The sequence below is a fragment of the Thermobia domestica genome, chromosome 1 (genome assembly GCF_964235325.1).
Source record: "Thermobia domestica chromosome 1, izTheDome1.hap1.1, whole genome shotgun sequence".
Lineage (NCBI taxonomy): Eukaryota > Metazoa > Arthropoda > Insecta > Zygentoma > Lepismatidae > Thermobia > Thermobia domestica.
Window position 1 is genome coordinate 177,392,202 of NC_137454.1, and position 23,239 is coordinate 177,415,440.

Sequence of the window (23,239 nt, forward strand, 5' to 3'; positions counted from 1 at the left end):
CACATTAATCTGTAGATTCACGTCTTATATAGCCTCGGTGCTGAACGGATAGCTACACTCCAGATCAACCAATTGTTCTCAAGAATATAGAAAACAGTGTAAATCAGAAATGCTTAATCAACAAGTAGACCAGATATTGTATTTTCATATGCCAGGAAAAAAAATTTGACACACACACACACACTCAAAAAATTTCTTTTCTAAAATCGTAATGATAGTGTAATTTCTGAGTGCTGAATCTTCAGTATAACAATTGAAATAGTCTCCACAAATGTTCATTCTTGTTTTAAATTGAACTAGCATAAATGTCTAATTTGAAGGGGTTTGATTTTCAATCACAGGTTAAAGTAAGCACTTCAGCTTTGATATACTTACATTGCTAATAAAGTACTATTTTATATACTATAATCTATAGTGAAAGCTTTTTTTTACTATTGTAACCTTTGTCATTATCTTTGAGCAATAATTTTAATATTATGGTAAGATGTTTTATTTACTTGGATGTAAATGCGTTCAGAAAGATATATTATCTTCAATAACAAATCTACCTCCTCTTAGGTATATCATAATCATTGTCATAACTATTATGCTATTATTGCTAGGTCATTGCCTACAACAGAGAAGATTCCATACTCCATGCTTTTCAGCTGCCCTCTTTGTTTTCATGTACAATTTTTCTGTTTTGATATTGTCTGTGGTATCTGTGGTCTCTTTCTACCTCTCCATCTTTTTCCTACCATCATACCCTGTAGCACATCCCTCATGATACAGTGCCTCCTCAGCCAATGTCCTAATCAGTTTCAATTACATCTCTCTTTTCAATTACACCTAAAATTGTTCCTTTCTCCTCTACAGTTTCTAACATCCTCCTATTTGTTTTCCGGTTGACCCAGACAATTCTGTTCATTCTTCTCCAACACTCACATTTCGAAATCTTCTAGTCTTCTTTTGTTAATTGCTTTTGCGTAATGTCCATGTTTATACTCCATGTGGAAAAGTACTTCACACGAAACATTTTATAAGTCTTTCTCTCAATTGTTTATTCATGGATCCACAAAATAGACTAAATCCTAAATGCTTCTTTTACCACTCCTATTCAGGTTTGCACTTCATATCATTACTAATAATACTATCTAGACATTGAAAACAATCTATTTCTCCCCTCCTACTTCTATATGTATTGAAAACAATTCATTTCTTACCTCCTATTTCTATATATAGACTTAAAATACAATTCTCTTTATGTTAATCACAAATAATAAAAATAATAAATGATGCTTTTATTATACTTTTTTGAATAATTCTGCTCCTTTAAATGAATAATTTACCATTTTGGTTGTTAATTTTCGGAAAGAATGAACGAAACATTTTTTAAAAAATTGTGAATAACGTAAACTGATAATCTTAAGTTTTTATATATAAAATTGAAAAGATATTGCAGTAATATTAGCCCAAATTACAGAATTTTGAAAATAAAGGAACTAAATTATGTGTATACTAGTGCGCGTGCAGTACACAACTTGCAATAGCTTGAAATGTGGCAACGCAATATTTTGTTTCCGTTTATAAAAATTTAAAATTATAAATAAGTTATATCTTTTTCGGTGGTACTACAATTTATACAAAATACAATTTATACAAAATTTACCCAGAAAATTCTGGAGATTCCTCCTATTTTTAATTGGCGGTTGGGTGTGTAAAGTGCGTTAAGGCAAAAGTTGGTGGTTTAGACAAGTCACATTTGAAGGTTCAAATATAAATCCATAAATTCGGTTTTGGGTTTCAGACATAAATCCAAAAAACAGCTACAACAGCTAATCAGTTTCCCAAAACCGGATTTTGAATTTATGTCCGAACTTTCAAATGCGATTTCTCTAAAACACTAATTTTTGACTTTACACACCCACCCGCCAATTCATATCTGCACTATAACTGTATTTTAACTATATGTATCATAAGTATTTAAATGCAATTAGTGTTTCATTGAAGTCAGTGAAAGCGCATCTTCACCAGGCATATCGGAACATATTTTAGGGTTGCTTTCAATACCGGTCTAAAGATTTGTGTGGTCCCTCACCTCTAGTGCTGGTGTTCTTGGTTTGATTCCAGACCAAACTAGTTTGTGGTAGACAACATTGTATCGGATTTTCGTCAAGATGGATTTTCTTGATTCTCCCGTTTCCTTCCATATTCTCAGCTCACCAATCATTTTATAATCGTTTATTTCCAATATTCATCCGACTTCTTTCCGTCCAAGAGCACAATCATGCAATGTTAATGATTCATTTTTTTCGTGTAGTCCCTGCCGAAAATTATTATATAATCATATGAATGAGTTTATATGACATATTGTTATTGCTAATTGCTTCATATTTGTTATTTAAATGAAAAGGTCTAAGTATATTTTTCGTTAGTATTTATGTTAAAATATATTTTTCTTTCCAGTTAGTTGCTCAAGAACGAAGATTAAGTACCAGTGCTTCCCGCACGATGGCAGCAATGTCTCTAGGCTTCATCGTAATGGTAACTCCATGGACCATCCAAGAGGTCGTGGCAGCATGCACAGGCTCTAAGGTAGGCACCATTCTTTTACACACGTTTTATAGGGCATCATCAAACCAGTACCATCATTTCAGAGTGTCAGGGGAGTACAAGAGTTTCCACCAACATATGAGTGAAGTTTTTATTAGTATACACTTAATTAAAAAGCAAGTTTAGAAAAGGCATTTGATAAAGTTTGGCATCAAGGACTTCTCTCTAAGTTACTCAATTTTCGCCTTCCCCTCGTATACATACGATTCATTTATAATTTCATGTCTGGACGCCTCGCATACGTTTTCATCAATCAGCAATCATCTCATCCTATCTTCCTACATTCCTGTGTACCACAGGGCTCTTCGCTCTCTCCCCTACTCTACCTGCTGTATGTTGCAGATATGCCTCCACTTCCTACCAACGTTCATTTATTTCAATACGCCGATGACACAGCCTTTCTTGCCGTAGGTCGCACTGTTCACCAACTTAACACAGCACTACAGGAGGTAATAGATACATTTGTCCTCTGGTGTGATAAATGGAGGCTTAAGATCAATGCCAGTAAAACGCAAACTACAGTATTCCGCCCACCCAATAAACGCTCCAAAGTCCACCGCAATCCATCTCTATTAAATCTCACAGTTAACGACACTCGTCTTCAGCTTTCTAAAACAATCAAATACCTGGGACTTACATTGGGCAGACACCTTTCTTGGAAAGCACACCTGCAGGATGTTACAGCAAAAGCTTACCGTCGACTTAACTTACTTAAACGCATAACTGGTACCATTTGGGGTTTTCATTCAGAACTTCTTTTAAACACCTACAAAATATTTCTTCGCCCAGTACTGACTTACGGCCATCCTTCCTGGATTGCAGCTCCCCCTTCCTATTATCACAAACTTAAAGTTCTCGAACGACATGCCCTTCGTATAGCATACCGCATCAAACTTCCCAGTCCAACTCAGATTCTATACGACCGAATGCCTTTTCCTCACATCTTATTCCATCTCGAAAAGCTTCTCCTTAAGTACTTTCAGACACGTCTCAATCTTCATCACCCGCTCCTCCGAGATACTATTAACGCTCATACCAACTTCGATCTTCCACATCCCATCACACATTCTCCTCTTTCCCTCCTTTTCATACTGTATCATTACTCTCTACCACCCGACCACCCTGTTCTTCCACTGACTCGTACTTTTCTCATAGACCATCCTCAACCTCATATCACACCGTCATATTCAGCACAGTAGTCTTCTGTTACTAACAGGGCTTCCCTTTGTCTCTCATCAATGCTTGGAGCAGCCCCCAAGCGAGAAGATTAACTTGCAACTGTCCTCTAACAATCACCCTCTTGTTGTATTGTCTAGTGCACCTCATCTCATAGTCATTTCATTCTTCTCTTCTCCCATATAGGAAGTATTGTCCAATCTTACAATCAATCATGCAATACCGACATTCCCCTATCTCACGATTGCTATCGCAAAGATAGCAATATCCACCTGCTGAATAATAATAAATTTTATGAAATAAAGTGATAATAAAATAATGAAAATTCCCTTAGACCATCTCCCAGTCCTTTCCTCCCACTTCTCAAACTTCCCTTTCCCCATGCAGGGCGTAACCCTCGGGAAGGTAGCTAGCCTCGGCTAGCAAAAAAAAAAAAGAAAAGAAAAAAGAAAAAAAGAAAAGTTTCATCGCCCCAGGAACAGAAGATAACTTCATTCGTCTGAACTAACATAACCTAGTGATGTGACGTCCAGAGCACTTCATTTCATTTATTCCATTAACTACATTTGCACCTTTATTTTTTGAGCCAACAAATTTATCTTTTATTCCATGCTTTGTGTTCATGTAATACCGTAAAACGGGGCTACTTTGACATTTAGGGTTACTTTGACATAGAGCGGGGCTACTTTGACAGATGAGCAATTCGTGCTTCCTGTGAGAATCGTTGCATATACTTTCATAGATAAAGGTTGATACGGTGTCCACGGTGCGAATTGCCGGAGGGGATGAGGGATTTCTCCCATTGTATTTCTACCCCCTCTCAACATTCTTCCTGTCCCCCAATACATAATATAAGGACTTCTAGATCCGCCACTGTTTATTCCCCTCCAAAATGAATAATCTAATTCGCACTCTGACAATATATATCAACGTGTCGTGAAAGGGTGGAAGAGAGTGGATTCATTGTTTCTTGTTCAAAAAATGGGTTTGTGGGTTTTGTAATGGTGGATCAAAAAATCCTCAGTATGCTTGTTACGACTGCTATGTTGACGACTAAAGTTTTTCTTTCCATTGTTACATGTAAAGATAACATACCGGTACATATGTAATTATGTTTAAAGTAAAGTAAAAAATAGAGTAAAAAATAAAGTAAGAATGTAAGGTAAAGCACCGTGATGTTCAAAGTAAAAGATGTTAAAAGTAAAGCTTTAGAAAAAACTTGTATAGTGGTGTATAATGATGTACCACAACAAAATAAAGATTTCGTGCTTATCAAGTATACAGCATACCGTACCTTACACATGACCAAAACAGTGTTTTATAAACTTTACATAAATTCCATGTCAAAATAACTCCATACGTTGAGCAACTTTGAACTTATGCAGCAAATACATAAGATGTCAAAGTAGCCCCACCCCCGGGGCTACTTTGACCAGTATTTCTTAATTTATTCCCGCCAAAACTTACTTGTAGAGACTTAGGTTTAGTAGTGGATGTGATAGCCTAGATACCTATTGTTATGATGAGAATAGTATCATTCATTGGTTGCAGAAAGTGTCCCGTGTACACATCTAAACTAGTCCAAAACCTGTCAAAGTAGCCCCATTTTACGGTACCTGACAATGTTAACATGTTCACTTGTAGCACTTAAAATATTACTGTTCATGGAGGCAATTTTTTGAATAATATCACTTAATCTATGATTAATATTGATATAATGAATAAATAAATAATAAAATGAAACCTCTTAGACCACCTACATTTCCTTCATCTCAATAAATCAAATTAAAGCAATTACCGAAGATAGGACACAACCCTTTAACCGGGATGATGGACAAAAAAAGCAAGTTTCTTAAACTCGGGTGGAAGGGCAATTGCTCCCTCTACCCATCCCAAATGACTCCTGCATCAAACATTAATCTCACATCCATATTACTATGTTTGGTGAACATGTAAAAGTTTTTTCAATGTCTATTATATAAGTAGTAATGTATATTGGGGCAAGGACCTCCTTAGATGTTCATGGTTCTTTGGGTTATTCTTTTCCAACAGACGTGTCGCAACAAACTTGTTTACTACACAGCTCGGTGGTGTATGTCGCAAAATTTTATAGTTCGAAAAGGCTTTCAGTCTACGTTTTTCATTTTCTCCTAAACCTCATGCCTCGTTAGCAATACAACACTGCACTTCATGAAAGTATTATCATCAAAAGCGTCGTTTGGATCTCCAGGAGGGACAATTGCCCCCCTGAGTTTGACATTTCTATACATTTTAATCCGTAAGATAATAATAAATCAATGAAAAACCTGAAAATCTATGACGTCTATGGTCTTGCCTCCTCCCAAGCAAAATCTGAAATAACGCTGCCGGGATTAACCTTTTCTTCTTATCTATGTCAATATTTCGCTAACAAGTTTTTCTTTTTCTACTCTATTATTCGTATTTCCACGTAATATTGCTCGCTATTTTACTCTCTAAATAACAGAATCCTTACACCTCTTTCATCAGGTGATCTATTTTGATCTTCACTTTCTTTTTCTTGTAGTTTAACAACTATTTCTTCGTGTCTTATAACTTTTGTTTTAGTTGTATTGATCTTCAAGAATTTGTTGCTAAACACCTTCTAAATACCATTTGTACATACTGTAAGCGCACAGCACGATTTCATCAGGAAGTCAAAGTGTATGTATTTTTTGTTCATATAAGGTTATGCCTAGACAGTAGATGTTCCTGACTTCTTTTATTTCTTCTTCCGTACATATTTTATACTAAATGTGTACTATGTGTTTGAAAATATATTGTGGTCAGCTCGATCGCCCCGCCCAGAAGAAGAAACTTCCTTATTTTATATATAAATAAAACCCATTCCAGAGTTTGGAGCTTTTAGAAGTAGTAGCTCTAAGTAGCAGTATTACAACCCACCGCCTTCTTCCCCACAAGTCTGTCCTGGATCCGCCCCTGATTGTGGTCTGTACATTTTTGCAAAGAAACCTCGAATACTTCAGTGAACTCTAACTCAATTATCGTCAATAATAACTATTATTATTACAGGTATACCTTATATCACCTACGTACCTACTTTAGTTTCTTTTGTTTGTGAACATCAAAATTCTTACGAAGACGAAAATCGTGCTCTAGAATCTTTAAGCAAAGAGGAAATTTACAAATTTACATAAATCATAGGAGAAACTACAAAAGATGACGGAGTATTTGTAGGAACAGGCATATTGTATGTAACAGTATTCCAAACAATATGTCGTTTTCTGCCACTCTCATGATAAACTTAGCGGAGTATGTAAATTAAAATTCGCGGTGCTACGAATTATAATTTTATTCAAAGCAACCTAACATAGGTAACGGAAGGAAACTTCAACAATAATGATGTTAAAACAGTTACATTTTGTGACCGGCGACATACTTCACCGAACGCTCACAGCATCGCGACATATCTGTTTGATATTTTATTATTAATAATAATAATATAAATTAAAATAGCGTAAACTTAGAAATTTCTATGAAGTAGTGATTTTATGTAGTACTGAGAATTCTTGCTGTTGCTGCAGATGTTGACTGTTACATCTATCTCAAAACTGATTTGAACTAACAAATAAATGATCCATGATTTCTATATTCTAAAATTTCGCGACAAACTCAATAAGACTACGCTGTACACCGGTTGGGAACTAGAGCAGTAAGGTATGTATATATTCAGTACTGCTCTTTTGTCAATAATTTCGGATCACAATTTCTACTAATTTATTTAAAAGAAAAAGTGTGTTCTTTCTGTGTCAATAAAGAATATATTTCATTCGTTCTGAATTTATGGGTAGAAGTTTATGAACGATATCTGTTCACTGACGTCTGCACGATGACTAACTCAAATCTGGCTTTTCAAGAACATTACAAATTAATAGAATGGTTTGTTCGCAAGTAGATTATTTACAAGTATGACAGTACCTATATTCATACAATTGTTAGTTACAGTCTTACAATTGTTAGTTACAGTTACAGTCTTAAACAAAAACAAAAAAAAGAAAGAAAAGAAAAGAAAAGCTTCAGAATTTAAAGAAATTTTTAACATATTTTTCTGCATTTAAGAAAATTTAATTTTCTCAATGTTCTTTTATAGTTTAAAGACGAAAAATGGAGAACTTCGTATAAAAATCAAATCTCTAGACATATTAAAAGAAAAAAGCGTTCACGGAAAGGAAAGAATGAAGCTTTTTTCTTTTTTTAAGAAAATGGAAAAGGAAATGAAGAAAGAAAACGGGTCATGGGGAATCATAGAGGGAAGGGGACTAAAGGAAAGGGCGGGAGACTAAGGCGAAAAGGCAAGAAGCGCAAATTAGATTAGGGTAAGACCGCAAACGACGTAGAAGTCAACGAGTTTTTAGCCAACTCTCAAGTAACGAAAAAATAGTCATGGAAATCTCTAATACTAGTATAGAACAAGATGTGATGTTGTCTTTAATATTTCTACAAGGTTTTATCTTTAATAATATACGTAGATGTATGTTCAAACACAATTTCCCTCTTGCGTTATTAATTATTTAGAAGTTGCGGCACTAGACTAACACATCTGCTATGACCCAGTTATAATACACGTACTTGTTCTTTGCATTTAAATATCCTCATATTATATACCATGGTATTATAGCTGCATTAAACACTACAGCTCCATATTCTTCGCACGTAATCATAATAAATTATGAGTTTACTACAAAATAAGATTGCAACTGATTGAACAAGGTCCTTCTCAATGCTCTGATTAAAGTCAGTTTGCGATTGTGGCAGTTAAAGAAGTCACTAGGAAGATCTTGCTGTTTCAGCCAATGAATTTAGAATCGCTCTTTCGTCGTGTGCGAAGATGTTGAAATGATGCCGAACAAGATAAGCATGCATAAGTTTTCTTGTCTTTGCAGATCGTTGTGTCAGAAGTTAGGACCTAGTCCATTTACCAAGCTTAAATAATCGAGATCATCAGCTATTATAATAATGGTAGGGTGACCAGTTCGTTTCTCTTGTAGTTCAAAAAGATATATCGAAAACTAGAAATCAGGAAGATAGATTCAAAAGAAAATATATTTAGAATTACGAGTAACGTTCTTTTCCTATAGTTATTCACTTGCACATTTAACAGATTTAATATTCTTCCGCTGTAGGATTGTGCAAGCTGATTCCGTGTAAAGTAAGCAATTCACGTCCTTCATTGAAATAAGTCTGTAAAATGTAAGGGGTTAAGAATTCATGAAAGATAAGAAAAGGAACATATAACTAACTTAGGATAAAAATAAATCCTCAAGTCGTCTCGGAAATTATAACGAAGTGAAGGAGAATGATGCCTTGTCCCCATTTCTTTTTAACTTCACTTCTTATTGAGAAGACATAGTAATAGATTACTAAAGTTTGTAACTAGTTGTAGTATATCGAATGGGTTACTCTAAGATTAGTTGGTAAGATAGATTATGCATAGATTACTACCGTTATTCAACGGCGTAATTCTACTGATTAAATCTGGCAGCGTGAAAAGTACATATAAACATATTATAGTGCATTACACCTCCTAGCTATTCGACATTGCTCATCCCTGTCTAATCCACGAATACACAAATAGTAATAATTAAATGTCGAAGAACTCGAAAAGAAAGAAAGCGTGAAATAGCGTAACTGACAGCAGATGGTACTTGGATGTCCTCGTTCAGCAGTCTCATTAAGGTTTCACATACTCATGAAAGCATTCTTGGGATAATGGTAACAAAATGTTCCCTGTATGCGAAGAGATTACATATTTCTCACCCTTTTTCTTACACTGTTAAAAATGGTTTCTTAAATTCGAGAAAAAAAATCCTCGTATTTGAGAACATCCGTTTCTTATCTGTGCACCGAGTAATACATTCCTAAAAGTGAGATTTCGATTTTCTCAAATCATTTTGAGAAATAATGACTGAAACGCGAGAAATTATGTCTCATTTCTGAGGGTGCAAATGCTTTCTCAAATTTAAGAAAAAATGTATTTTTTCCTAAAATTGAGAAAAGAACATCTGAGGAAATAAAGCACATAACCCCCATTTTTAGAAACACATTTCTAAATAAAAAAAATTAAGAAATGTATTTCTCCAAAGCGAAAAGCGGTGCACAGAAACAGGGTTCTCAAATACGATAAGGAAAAGGAAAAAGGGAAAGGGTATAAACAAAATATAAACATGCAATAAAACATCTACAGATCTATTATTTAAAATATAACACATTTATATCTTCATTTCTTAACTATTTAATAAGGAAACGTTTATTTTGTAACAAACCAAAAAATTAAGCGGATAAATTCTGTAAAAAGTACCCAGAAACGAACGTCCACATTTTCACTACACTATTATTATCCATTTCTATCACTGTCTTCGTTAGCCTTGGAGAACAATCTTGGGATGTTAAATTTTAAAAAGAAAGAAAGAAATGAAATGAAATATTTTACTTTTACGTCCCACAGCTGTGTTGGGTGGACTAAAGGAGATGACGATGATGAGAATAAATGAGATAGTGGAATGAAGAAAGTGGAAAGAAACTGGAGAATCCCGAGGAAAACCATGCACACTGTGTTTATCACCACAAAGCCCACTTGCCGCGAGGTGTGATCGAACCAAGAGCCTTACACACCAGAGGTGAACGCTCTACCACTTAGCTACTGCGACCCCTACGTTAAATTAAGAACAAATGGGTACATTACTATATGCAGTGTGCGAATTGACAGGGGATGCCAGGGATTTAACGCCCCTGGAGAAGAAAATTTTCATCCCTGGTAGGGATAACTTTTCAAATTCTCTCTATATAGATAGTGTACGTGTGTGAAGACTGGATGCGTATATGAGTAAAATTCATCCCTCCCCCTGGGAAAAATATTCGGTGCAGATTGATTATACGGATCCACATATTTGTAAAATTTACAGAAGGAATTTGTAATAATGTTTTAATGGACTAGTGTGTAAAATGTGGTGTGCTCTTACCTGTGAGATGCGTATTTACGTGAAAATGTATTAATGAAAGTCGAACGTGGTATGCACGTATTCGCTCACAAGGTAAGTAGTGTTAGATTAATAAAATACAATGTGACGTGCGATGAATGTAAAGAGCAAATGACTTTAACAAAAAAATATTTTTGTATCGTGAGAGCAGTGGTTTTCTATAATCCTTGTTTATTAGTATACTTACCATCGCTGACTCGCCTGCACCTACGGACGCACTCCCCCGTCCCCCACTAACGCGCAGCTCCCTGTTGCACTCCTGCTTTGACTCGGTTAGGTAGCATTCGTGTTTTTAGTGGCCATTTGGCATGGGTTGGTTGGTGTTTTTGCACAAGATTTCTTAAAGTGAATCTGCACCTGAGAATGCAAGTGCACACCTTAAAAATGATTGCTGAAGGTACAGAAAGTGAATTCAGAAAGAAGTATTATTTCATGAATTTCTGTGTGGATTCGTATAATCAATCTGCACGAAATATTCAATTCGCACAATCAGGGGCGGATCCAAAACGGGCTTCTGGGGGGAGGCGGTGGGTTGTAATACTGGTACTTAGAGCTATTTTTAAGAGCGTCAAACTCGGGGATGGGTTTTATTTATATATAAAATTTTAAAAAAACTTCCTCTTCTGGGGGGCGGCGATCGCCCCGATCGCCCCCCCCGTGAATCCGCCCCTGCGCACAATGACTATATGCCGCAAATAGCCTACAAACGTGTCATTAAAAAGATTACTGATGAGGAAAAAAGGAGGCGCCAATCTATGCTAGGTGATCAGTACAAAGTACCTTGGCATTAAATTCCAAAATAAATCATACTTTTTTCCAACGCTGTTTCTAACTACACAGATGACTTTTGTGTTCTTTGTTTCCGTACATACGCTATTTTGCATCTTATAACGAATTGAAAAGGGTGGAAAACATTGACATTCCTCCCATTCTATTTATTGCTACATAACAAAAAGGGTATTTACAGTAATTGATCCACTTATTCTTTACCTGCGCTTTCACTGTAAACTCGGTTCAATTACTACAATAGTGTTCCATCATTAAACTACCGTACATAAACTAACATCAGGCCCGTACCCCGGCGGTTCTAGGGGGGCTGCCCCCTAAATTTTCGATGGCCCTCTAAAATTTTCACATGAGGCTTCCAAATGAACTATAATATGGTGATGAACTATAATATGGTTGGGTCGAGCCTTTCCTAACTTCGGCCGCCCCCCCCCCCCCCTACATTTTTGGGCTGGCTACCGGCCTGACTTTCATTACAATATTAATTTTAATAGAACACAGATAATAACTTCCATGAATCTTGTATGATCAAATTTATATGTTTATTTTCACATGCTATTAGCCTCCTCGACCCTCGTAATTGTATGGTGTACTCAGGCCCGACGAGAAGGTGGGGGAGCCGAAGCTTTTCTCCCAGAGCCCGGCGAATACAGAAAGCGTTATAACCCTTGTACCAAAGAAAAAATGGCTACAAATATTTTCCGTGTTTTTAAAAACATGTTTACCTCGATATCATTTAATGTTTATTTACTTATTATGTTTGATTGTTAGGTTGTTTATCAGTTCTTGATTATTTTGCTATATGTGTGCACAAAATACAGAAAAAAAGATATTTTAAAACACTTCCTCTATCAAACGAAGATATTTTCCTTCTGAGAAGAGGAAGCAGTAGCACAGTTTACAACAGAAATGTCGCTTACAAAACGCAAACGATATCATTAATGAAATGGTTTATCTATAAGCGATTCAATCTGCCAACCCTGACACCTTTTCAATTGCTCAACACAATTCTTGACCAAAAACTAGTCAACATTTTCTCCGAATGTTCCTATTGCTCTTCGTATTTTTAGTACTCTGCCAGTGTCTATGGCGGAGGCTGAAAGATCGTTTAGTATACTCGCAAGAGTAAAAAATGTCCTTCGATCACCGGTGACTCAACAAAGATTATCCGACGTGGGAACTCTTATAATGGAGTCTATTTTAGCTCGTCAGCTAAACTTTAGTGACATTATAGATACATTTGCTAGCAGGAAAGCAAGAAAGACTATTTTGTAAATTACGAAGCGTAACTCTAGTAATGTAATTAGTATATGCATTTAATGTAATTCGTATAACGTAATTAGTAAATATATGATATATAGTTTGTCAGTTTTTACACCGGGCCCGATAATAAGTCAACCCCGGGGCTCGAGTTGCCCCTCGACAGGCCTGGGTATACTGATATGCTACCTCAGCTGCATCACCGTACTGCATACTTATATCCATTCGCACTTTGTACAATTGAAATCCTTTTTATCTCGTTTCCTGTATAGTAATTAAGCCTTAACAATATTACATTGTAGTAAAGCATAGTAATATTATTTCGGTAAAATTGTTACCGTTACTCTTTCATCATCTATTACAAATCAGGCACTATTTCATTCTCATTTTTAAGAAATGAGGAAATCTCATAAATGAGAACCTGGAAATTTGGCTTGAACTCACAAATGAAAACACGTTTGAAAATAATTAGATATTTTGTTTCAATTATGAGTAAAATTTACTTATTTTATTTTGAACATACATCTTTCTCATTTCTGAGCAAGGAAATTTTTAAGAGTGTATTCTATATCATAGGATCTTCTTCTTCGACGGTAATAATTATAAGTGTTTCTTTTGCAGGTACCACCCTTCATTGATTTTGTTGTCACGTGGCTGGCCCTTAGCAATAGCTTCTGGAATCCGTTTCTATACTGGCTTCTCAACAACCACTTTCGACGAATAAGCAAAGATCTACTACTTTCAAAGGTAATACAATAATAATACTTACTATATTTATCCGTCACTATGTATTTGGAATAGAAGGATTGAGAACAAAAGTACAAGTTGTCTTCACCTGTAACCAAAATTGTGAAATAGTGAATCTTAGTTTTCGTGCCTGTGAAATCCTAATATTGTCTGTGGATATACAGAATACAGAAAGCATTTCTGTCAAAATTTAACTTTTGATTTCTTCTTTCTCATAAAATTGGAAATTTCCAACTCTGGTTCTTAACCCTTCATTAATGCTAAATTCATTCACTTTTAGTGTCGTTCATGTTGATTCAATTTTAATTATATTCTGATTTACTTTAAGACCTGGTGCTTTATTTCGGGTGAAGCAGTGAGGACTTATAATAAATTATGAGAATATACTCCCATTTTTCTCTTTTAGGACTCACAAATGTCATTAATGTAAATCGCTTGGTTTAAACTTTTAGTAGAGAAAAATTTTGTGAATAACACGATCTTTACTTTCTTGACATGCTTCGCTTTTACGTCCAGATTTTTATAGTATTGTGTGAGGAAAATTGCATGTTATCGTAAACTTAGAGCTATGTCAATGATAATTGCAAGCAGCAGATGATCTATGGCGGTTGGTTGACGGAAATCCAAAGTAATTGAAAAGGCAACTTTAAAATTAGTTCTAACGATAGTCCTAACCAATCATCACAGTGACTTTAACGACTGAGGTACTAAGTGTGGGGAAAACAACGCGAAACTACCACATTATCTCTGCTATTCTGCCGAAATAGAGGAAAATATTGACGATGAGCGTTCGAGAGAAAATCCCCAAGTTAATCTCATGAAGGATATATTTAAGTAAAATCTACTAGACTTAAGAGTAACAATATTGTAATGATAATTGAGGGAAAACACTCCACAAGAAAACATAATTAGGTTAGGAACGTAGAATTATGTACTGTTACAGAAAGGGAAACTAGAAAATCTTGAGAAAATATTTACACAAAATGTCCTAAAATCTGGTACAAATTTGTGACATTAGTTGAGAAGGTTTGGTAATTAAGATTTGCTATAATGATTGAGGAGCAAGTTTTTCGACAATCGGAAAACTCATTACTAATAATTTATTTGATTTATTAATTAATGAAGTTCAAAATACAGCCTGGTTGAAGGTTTGTTATACTGGAAAATACTAGCCAATGAGAAGTGGAAATAACAAGCAGAAAGTATTTGACAGAAGTTCATTACATCAAGGTACTACGTCGGCAGTCGTCTGGTCAACAGCCATCACGATGATTAACCGTTAGGATAATCCACTTGAAACACTCTAATTACGGAACATGACAAATGAACTGCATTTGATTGGCAGCACTCCGATCTGTATTGTTCAAATACTGTAATATGATGTTAATAGAACTCAACTGATTGAAAGTAACAGACTGATAAGTTACTTTCTTTAGAATATTTCAACCTATTGAAACATGCTTTTTAAATAAATTAGAATTTCAAAATAATACTTTAAAACTTGTATTTTTAAAAAAGAAAGAAAGAAAGATTAATGGAAAAACCTAGTAACACTAGGAAAGGAAGAAGAGGAAAGAAAGTATCTGCAATTCTGCTTTCGTTCGATAAATTGAAGTCGTTTCTTCCCAGCTTTAAAGTCGTGTTCGTATAAGACTTCATTATGGTTAACCATCTTCTTTAATAGCGTTGCAAATTAGGATACTTAAAAAGGTCATAAAGGAAAGGAAAAGACAAGAAAAAAAACTTACTTCTGCCTGGAGACTCCACGGTTTGTATTGATCAAACTAAAACATTAATTCGTATAAAATTTATCCTAGTTAAAAACAAAAAACGAAAGTTGACAAAAATGCTAAGTAATTTCTGAAACTCTGAAATTGAATTATTAAGCTGTTAACAGACTTGTGAATCCAAAATAGAAGGCTTTAAAAAACTTAATCTAGAATGAAGTGTGATGAAAACAAGCTGCTCACAAATTCAATTATGTTGAAAGCGCGTACTCTTGCAAAGAAAATTACTGTAAGTAGTAGCTTATCTGGGGATCGTCACACACAAAATAATTTATAATAGATTATGTAAAAAAAATATTTAATATGAAATACGAGACATATTCAACAAAATAAAATTTGACATATCCGTGACAATTACATATGTATTATTATTATTATTATTATTATTATTATTATTATTATTATTATTATTATTATTAGATAACTAATGGAATGCGAATGTGGGAGGAAACGGGAGAATTTAGAGTAAATCCATGGACACAAGTTTCTCACCGCGAACTTACAGTGCCTCAGGTTGAAGCAGAAGCCCCTCGCACCAGGGATGAGCCACCGTATCCCCCTCTCCAACAGAAAAACTTTCGTAAAAATAGCTATATCCTGACAACTGTTGTTTACAAATAAAATTTATTTTTGTCTTGTGTTTCCATAATTGCTTTTTTGTCAGCATTATTTTCCTGGAGAACAAAGAGTTTGAGATTTCTTTTTTTTAAAAAAAATCGATATGAGTTTGCAATTTTCAGTTGATTCAACAAAGACTAATGTACACATCCTGTATTTTTATTTATTTTAGAAGTGCTATATTTAGTTCATCCTTCCTTTTTTAGCTTGAAAAGAAAAGAAGAAAGATAATAAAAGCGTTTGTGTTTTCTTTTCAGCTGCTGTGTCGGCGCCAAGCACTCACCAACAAGTCCCGTTGCTGCAGCAGCAGTTTGGCGCAGCTCCCAAATGGCCGAGACCTTGAGGGACTGAGCGAGAAATATTGGGGCGAGATTCTCGAAAGGACAGTTTCCAGCAACAGCCTCCAGGCACTCCAGAAATTGTACGGAACTGGAACAGCAGCATCAGCAGCGAGAATCAACGAACTCAGACTTTTTGAAAATGGTCAGATTGAGATATGAGACAAGCACTTAAACGAGTTCAGACGTTAGAGGGCATTACTGCATATTTCATACATGATTCCTTTTTTTCCTCTTGAGTAAATATTGTTATAGCTTTTTTTCGGTTATAGTTTTACTGCTCTTTTCTTTTCAAAAAAATTACATTGCACATTCTGTGGTGAATGCTTGTTCGTTTTCTGTAATCAGAGTGTCTACATAACAACGGTTTGTTTGCTTGCAATATTTAATGCAAACAAAATCATCCTTATTTAGACACAAAACGCAATATTTAAAAATATTCAAAGAGCTTTGATAACCTTTTTTTTAATATTTAAGATTTTGTGATGATGGTTGAATGAACGAGTACATTATTTGACGAAAGAAATAGATAAAAAGAAAGTATATATGCAAATACCATACTTGTCTTCTGCCTAATACGATTATTTTTGTTTGATTGGTTGTTTTAGTTTTACTTTATACGATTATATCCTGTAGGGTAAAGAAGCCGGATAATTTATGATAATGATTCACTGTGATTCAGAACTGGTGAAATGACAATGTGGAAGGAAATACGAGAACTCTGCGCAAACCCCACGGATACAATGTTTTCCATCGCGTGAGACGATTAAGAAACCAAATAGCGTATCCTAGATTTTATTTCGGAGTAGGCAAAATCAGATTTTGCTATAAAATATAATTAAAATGCATTGTAATCAATTGTCTATATAGTCTACTATTTACATGTAATGTAATATGGCCATTTCAGAGGGTTTGACCGTGAATTCCGAACATGAATTATGAGACAGTTCTTGAATTTTATTCATGATCGTTTAGTATCCAATGTCGAATGCAGAAGCACAAGGTTAAAAAAATAGTATACTCTGAGGAAAGTACACTACACAGTATCTTATAAATGCCAAATTAAGATACTGTTCACAAAAGTATATAAGATTTTAAAAAGAATTAACAATTAAAGAATATAATGATATTTTTTATAATGACATTGTTAAAACTAGGTTTATGATATAATTATAGTGGCCGTGTGCACCAACGAAGTTCAACTGTTGAACAAGGGTGATAACCAAGCTCGGTGAAAATGTCTGTTGCACCAACAACATTTAAGGTTAAGTCTCGGTCAAAAGGTGGATAAACTTGGTTTTACCTAGAACGGCCGAATTCGGGGGCTTAAACTTCGGTGATACAAGTCAATATGTTCATTCAATAATGTCTTTGTATTTTTCCACTAATGAAGTTACAATACATTTCTCGTGTTCGGAAATTTTTTTTGCTCGTGGTTTCATTATTATTTTTTCATCACAATTACGATCACTGAAATCAGACTACCCACAACTCTATGCACACAATTTCGAAAGTGGAAAAGACCGGCACGCGGTGTGCTTTCTTCATTTGTTGCTTTGTCAAACGAAGATTAGAGACAAAAGTCGACAACCAATCAGAGTCGATTTTACAAATTCACTGAAGTTTACTTAAACGAGATGTATAAACTTCGACTTTCAATGGTGCAACAAAAGTCCTGGAACCACGTTTAAACTTGAAAGTTTAATGTTGAATGCGTTTGAGTGAGCGCTCGTTTAAACTTCATTGGTGCACATGGCTGTATGGCACTTTCACAGTGATTTAAAAATAGTTCAATTAAGTAAGAGTTTTTAAATATATTTACATAAAACTAATTTCCTCTAAAGCGTTCGCTTCTTCTTTGTATATTATAATTCTTAATAATATATATTTGCATTTCATCATAGCTGCGGAAAGTATTAATTTATTACATGCTGACCAAACCAATGTTTCTGTGTAACGGTCATTGTAATCAATCAAACGGTGCATATGTGACGTCTCGCTCAGCAGCAATCAATCATATTATATGTTTTTATTAATTTTCAATACTATCCATACCTACAAACCATTTCATGAGAGTTCTACAATCGTGTTAGCTTATGAAAATAACAAACAAAGATGAGATATGTTAATCGGTAAATCTAATTGAGTTAAACACAATGGCATGCTTGATTTTAAATATTCATACATAGTTTTCGAGAAAATTATCAAAAATTATAATTTTTATGGTACTAAAATAATATTTCATTCGTGGCCAACTAAATCAGGCTTAAAATATATAGCAGGTATTAAAATATATCCCCATCGAACAATTTCATCATGACAGTAGCAAAAGGTCAGTATACGTATGGTTAACGAAATATAATAACCTAAGACCATTATTAAGTATTAACAGTTAATTTAATATATGTTTCTTTTAATGTTTCTTGTAATAAAAACTTTACGGTATGAACTATGTAGTAAAACACTACCTCTTTCATCTGAATAATTATAAAAACAAACTTTACAAATTATAATTATATTTATTGTTTATTTTCCATGATAATGAGAATCCTATACGTGGATTATTTGATGCTGTTTATACAAAACGTTCTGGGAATGAAAAATATGAAAATTTATGACTAGCAAAATCCTCAGTTCAAAGTTGATGCTTGTTTACGTATCAGTTTTCATGCTGTTATTTGTGTCCTTGGAGAACATGTCCTCCACAACTTAAGAATTAGTTCATTTTCAATCTGGTGTCTTCAAGTGATGAGATCACTCAACGAGAATCCAACTCAGAATTAAGGGCACATTAACCATCCGTCTCTGTGAAAGCAATTACTCAAAATCTGTAAATATCTTATACTGTATGATACCGATACAGCAAAATGTTTCCTTTTATTTTCTTTTTCTCCTTTTCTTTGTTTGTGTTAATATGGTTTTAACATATTACTACTATGTTTACTTACTATCAAAAGACACTGAATTTATCTGTATTTCAAAAAAATAAATAATTTTCGGATTGAATACATCTGTAATCAATATTTTCTTCTAGTCTTTTGCATGTTATAGCATCAGATATCACGTATACTGGAAACCGAACAAATAATAAATGACAAATACAGGTGCTATCTCAATCAAGAATGTATTAAAATGTGTGACATTTCGTATCAACTAGTTAAAATGAGGAGACTGTTTATAAAGGTCAAAAAGTTTCCCTGCATTTGCTGTATAGCCTGTCCTTTAGACCAGTATTTCTTAATCTTTTAAAATTTGGATCCATCTTGATCTACTTAAATTCCAGGGTTCTGAAAATATAAAGAAATATGATCTGCTACAAAAATATACCTGTAATTAATTGTATGATGACGTTTAATATCAAGCACTCATGGAACTGTTGGGATTTCAACACCACTTCTTGTATATAAACCGTTTACCTTGTGCTCAATAGCGATTAACTCATAAATTTGGAAAAGTATAAAATCTGTATTTAGTTCTCACTTGAATCCAATATATCATTGTACTTAACTCAAACATAGCGTGAAGATTGAGGTGAGCTACCTCATCCTTAATTTCATAACATCCATATATTAATAACATACCTTAAAATTCTTAAGATAAGTGCAAGAATTTAGTCTAACATGGAAAGTTAGCGATTCAATGGTGGATCCCGACATATAAGTTGAGAATCACTTCTGTAGAAGATATTATATAATATGCAATACTGCTGTATGGTACACCATTCATAGTTTATGTTTACTTATTTATGTAAGCTAAAGATCAACAATGTTTCAGACAAGCAATGCCGAAGACATTACTAAAGACAAAGGATGGGTGGCGATAAGGCTAAATTTTGGTCCTTACGATTTCGAGGTTCCTAGGTCAGTGGTATCAAATTTGCATGATGATAGATCGTATAAAGAAAATTAAACTGGCATTATATGTATAATGAACTTTCTTCTGAAATTCAATCTACGATTACACGCACCAATAGTACATTGCTAAGTGCGGAGGAGGAGAGGTTGCACAGTTGATAAACGTTACAGAAAAAAGTTGGGAATCAATATACTAGACCGAATACTATTATAACAAATAATTGGTGATTCCCACTTAACAATTGTAACGCTAGTGTCACATTAAAACTAGAACAAAACTCTCTAGAAAAACCCGCGGACATTATTACGTGGGCAAACTTGTATAATTAGGAATCAAACCATGGATCCTTCCTACAAGAGGAGAACGCTTGAAGAGTTACAGATTAATATTTGATAATTACTTTTCACAGTTCATCATTATTATTTACTTTTTATATTGAATTTGTCATTTACGTTTCGCCCCTAAATAAATCTTTATAACATACCAAAGTTAACGTATAACTTATTAGAACAAACATTTGAAAATATATAACAAATTGGAAATAATTTCAGACCGACCACAAAATGCCCTATGAGCACCTGTCCTTGCATATCTTACAAATAATAACATGAGATTAATACGTTTCAGGTATTTGAGAAAAAAAAACAGCATTTTACTGAACGCACATTATTGGTGTATATCTGTGTTTAAGAAAAACTAATATTGACTGAATTTATATTTTAAAAATAAATGTAATGTAAAATGAGGTGGTATTCAAAGTTACCAGAATGTACCAAATAAAAGTTTGTTTTGATGGTTGTTACTAAATTCCCAAATATATCTCCAATAAGTTTGTAGAATGTTGTAGGTCTTCTAACATTGATGTAACCTTGTGTCGTTAATTGCTCTTGTGATATTTCTATGCCACTATGGTTTATTTATTTGATTTTGGCAATTGTAATTTTCACCGTACGTCCTTATATAACAGAGAGTTTACTAAGTACAGGATTAGTTGTGATAGCAGAATTTGAATTTGGACTCTAAGTCTTACCCGAAATATTGTGCTCCGGGCAGAATTTGAACTAAACCGAAAATGAGAGCACTAACCATGAATGTATGTGGGAAGATCCATCATTGTTTTTTACTAGCCACATTCATTGTAAACTACAACGGGAATGGTTCTCGGTACTCGTTCAGAGCTGATTCGTTTTCATTATGTATCATTATTTCGAAAAACTTTCACTGCTGTGTGCGATAAAAAAAAACTCGGTCTTTGATGATAGGCTCTTAAAATTTTACAAATAAAATGATCTTTGAGACACTGTGGATTGATATTGAAAGTTGCTCTCGCTTCAACTCTCACATTATTTATAAGGTAACCTCTAGATCAGCGTTTCTCAACCGGTGTGCCGCGGCACAGTGTGCCGCGAATGAGTCGCTGGTGTGCCGCGAGGAAATCGAAACAAAATTATTAATTCTATAGCAATCAAATTGCAAGACATAAAGAAAAAGGTGTATTTGTATTTCACATTACTACTATGAATCTAAAATTTAAAGTTTCATACTGTGTTACTTTCCTGTAGAACATTTTTAATTTTCTGTAGAACATTTTTCTGTACATTTCTAATTTTGAAAAAAAGTATTTATCATTGTTATGACCATTATTACTTCTTTATTGTTGCAGACTATTTCGTAACTTGAAATTTTAAAATATTCAATTCTTTCGACAAATTACCTACATTTGTGTTTTAAAAGTAAAAGAGATTTGTTTGTTAGTTCGTTGTTTAGTGATCCTCCTTCTTAATGAAAGGTTGGATACATTTTTCGAAAAAGAAAGTGTATTTTTAACAACTTGAGTCCTATATCTGATTGCAATTGTTTTCCATTTTTAAATTAAAATGAAAAATAAGCATAATGATTTACCACGAGGAAAACGCAGTGATCGAGCATTCTTCTTTGTGAGAAGGATGTCAGTAATTAGAAAAAAATACTGCAGTATTTTATATTTTCAAATAATAATAATAATAATAGTAATAGTAATATGTGTGCCGTGAGAATTCAAGTTACCCTGAAGTGTGCCGCAAGTTGAAAAAGGTTGGGAATCGCTGCTCTAAATAATTTATTTCTTTTAATTCAGTTTACTTCAGCTACCTTCTTTGTAGCAATATGCTTTGCTACTGAAATTTAGTAGCAAAAACAGTGAGATTAACTTGGTTTATTAAGTAAGACACAATGTCATGTATAAACATGTTATTATTCATTTGGGCATTTGTGACCGTTTCAGACAAGATCGTCGAGTAATGAACGATCTAGATTCAATTTGAGGTGCCATTCTACCTATAAAACATATTTTGCCTATTATGTAACAGAGCTCTGAGATAGTCAATGTTATAGAAATTATGAACAATGAAATTGTTGTGAAAGAGATAAATAATTTGTTAGTGACTGAACATCTGAATAATGCTCAAAGAGTACATTCTGGACAGTTTTGTTACCACTTTCCCAGTCTGTTGTGTCATATTGTTGTCGTTCCGTGTAAAAGAAGATCTATTTATTCAACATTATTGTTGTCCAGGGAATGTCTTTCGACTATAAGAAAGCATCCGGAAGTTACTATAAGTAATCCAATGGGCTCTTATTAGTAAAGCAAAAACTGATATGTAACTTGTTGCATGGTACTACATACTATCGAATGTATTAGATATCGGGTATAATGTATAAATTTCGTGTGCATATTTGAAATAAAGATATTTATAACGTAATAATTACTGTTTTTTTTTAATTTGGTGATCCTGTAAGGTACACTCATATCCAAAATGATTGTCGCATATCTATAACTGTCTTCTTGTAAGAATATAATTTGATAATGATTTTGCTGATCTTTTAATACTGATACTATGTGTATAATCGGAAATGTGTATTTGTGGTAAATTTTATAGGAAAAGAATAATAAATACGAAAATTAGAGTGAATAAAACAAAATGTTGCTAAATGGACAAGAAAGTTTTATTTTTCGTTTTATTGTTCTTATTTACTGCTCTTTTGACATGAAATTTGTCACATACATGTCTTTCCCGATTATACA

General features: G+C 34.0%; 1 protein-coding gene across 1 annotated transcript in view; it reads left to right on the forward strand.

The window, feature by feature from the left end:
- LOC145691507 (trace amine-associated receptor 8c) overlaps positions 1 to 21,611 on the forward strand; it is a 435,100-nt gene extending 413,489 nt beyond the window's left edge. Inside the window, exons 6-8 of the mRNA XM_081766917.1 lie at positions 2,446 to 2,574; positions 13,452 to 13,577; positions 16,240 to 21,611. Of these exons, the coding sequence (XP_081623043.1) occupies positions 2,446 to 2,574; positions 13,452 to 13,577; positions 16,240 to 16,482 (498 nt within the window). The 3' untranslated portion in view covers positions 16,483 to 21,611. The remainder of the gene's footprint in view (positions 1 to 2,445; positions 2,575 to 13,451; positions 13,578 to 16,239) is intronic.
- Positions 21,612 to 23,239: the final 1,628 nt, after the last annotated feature.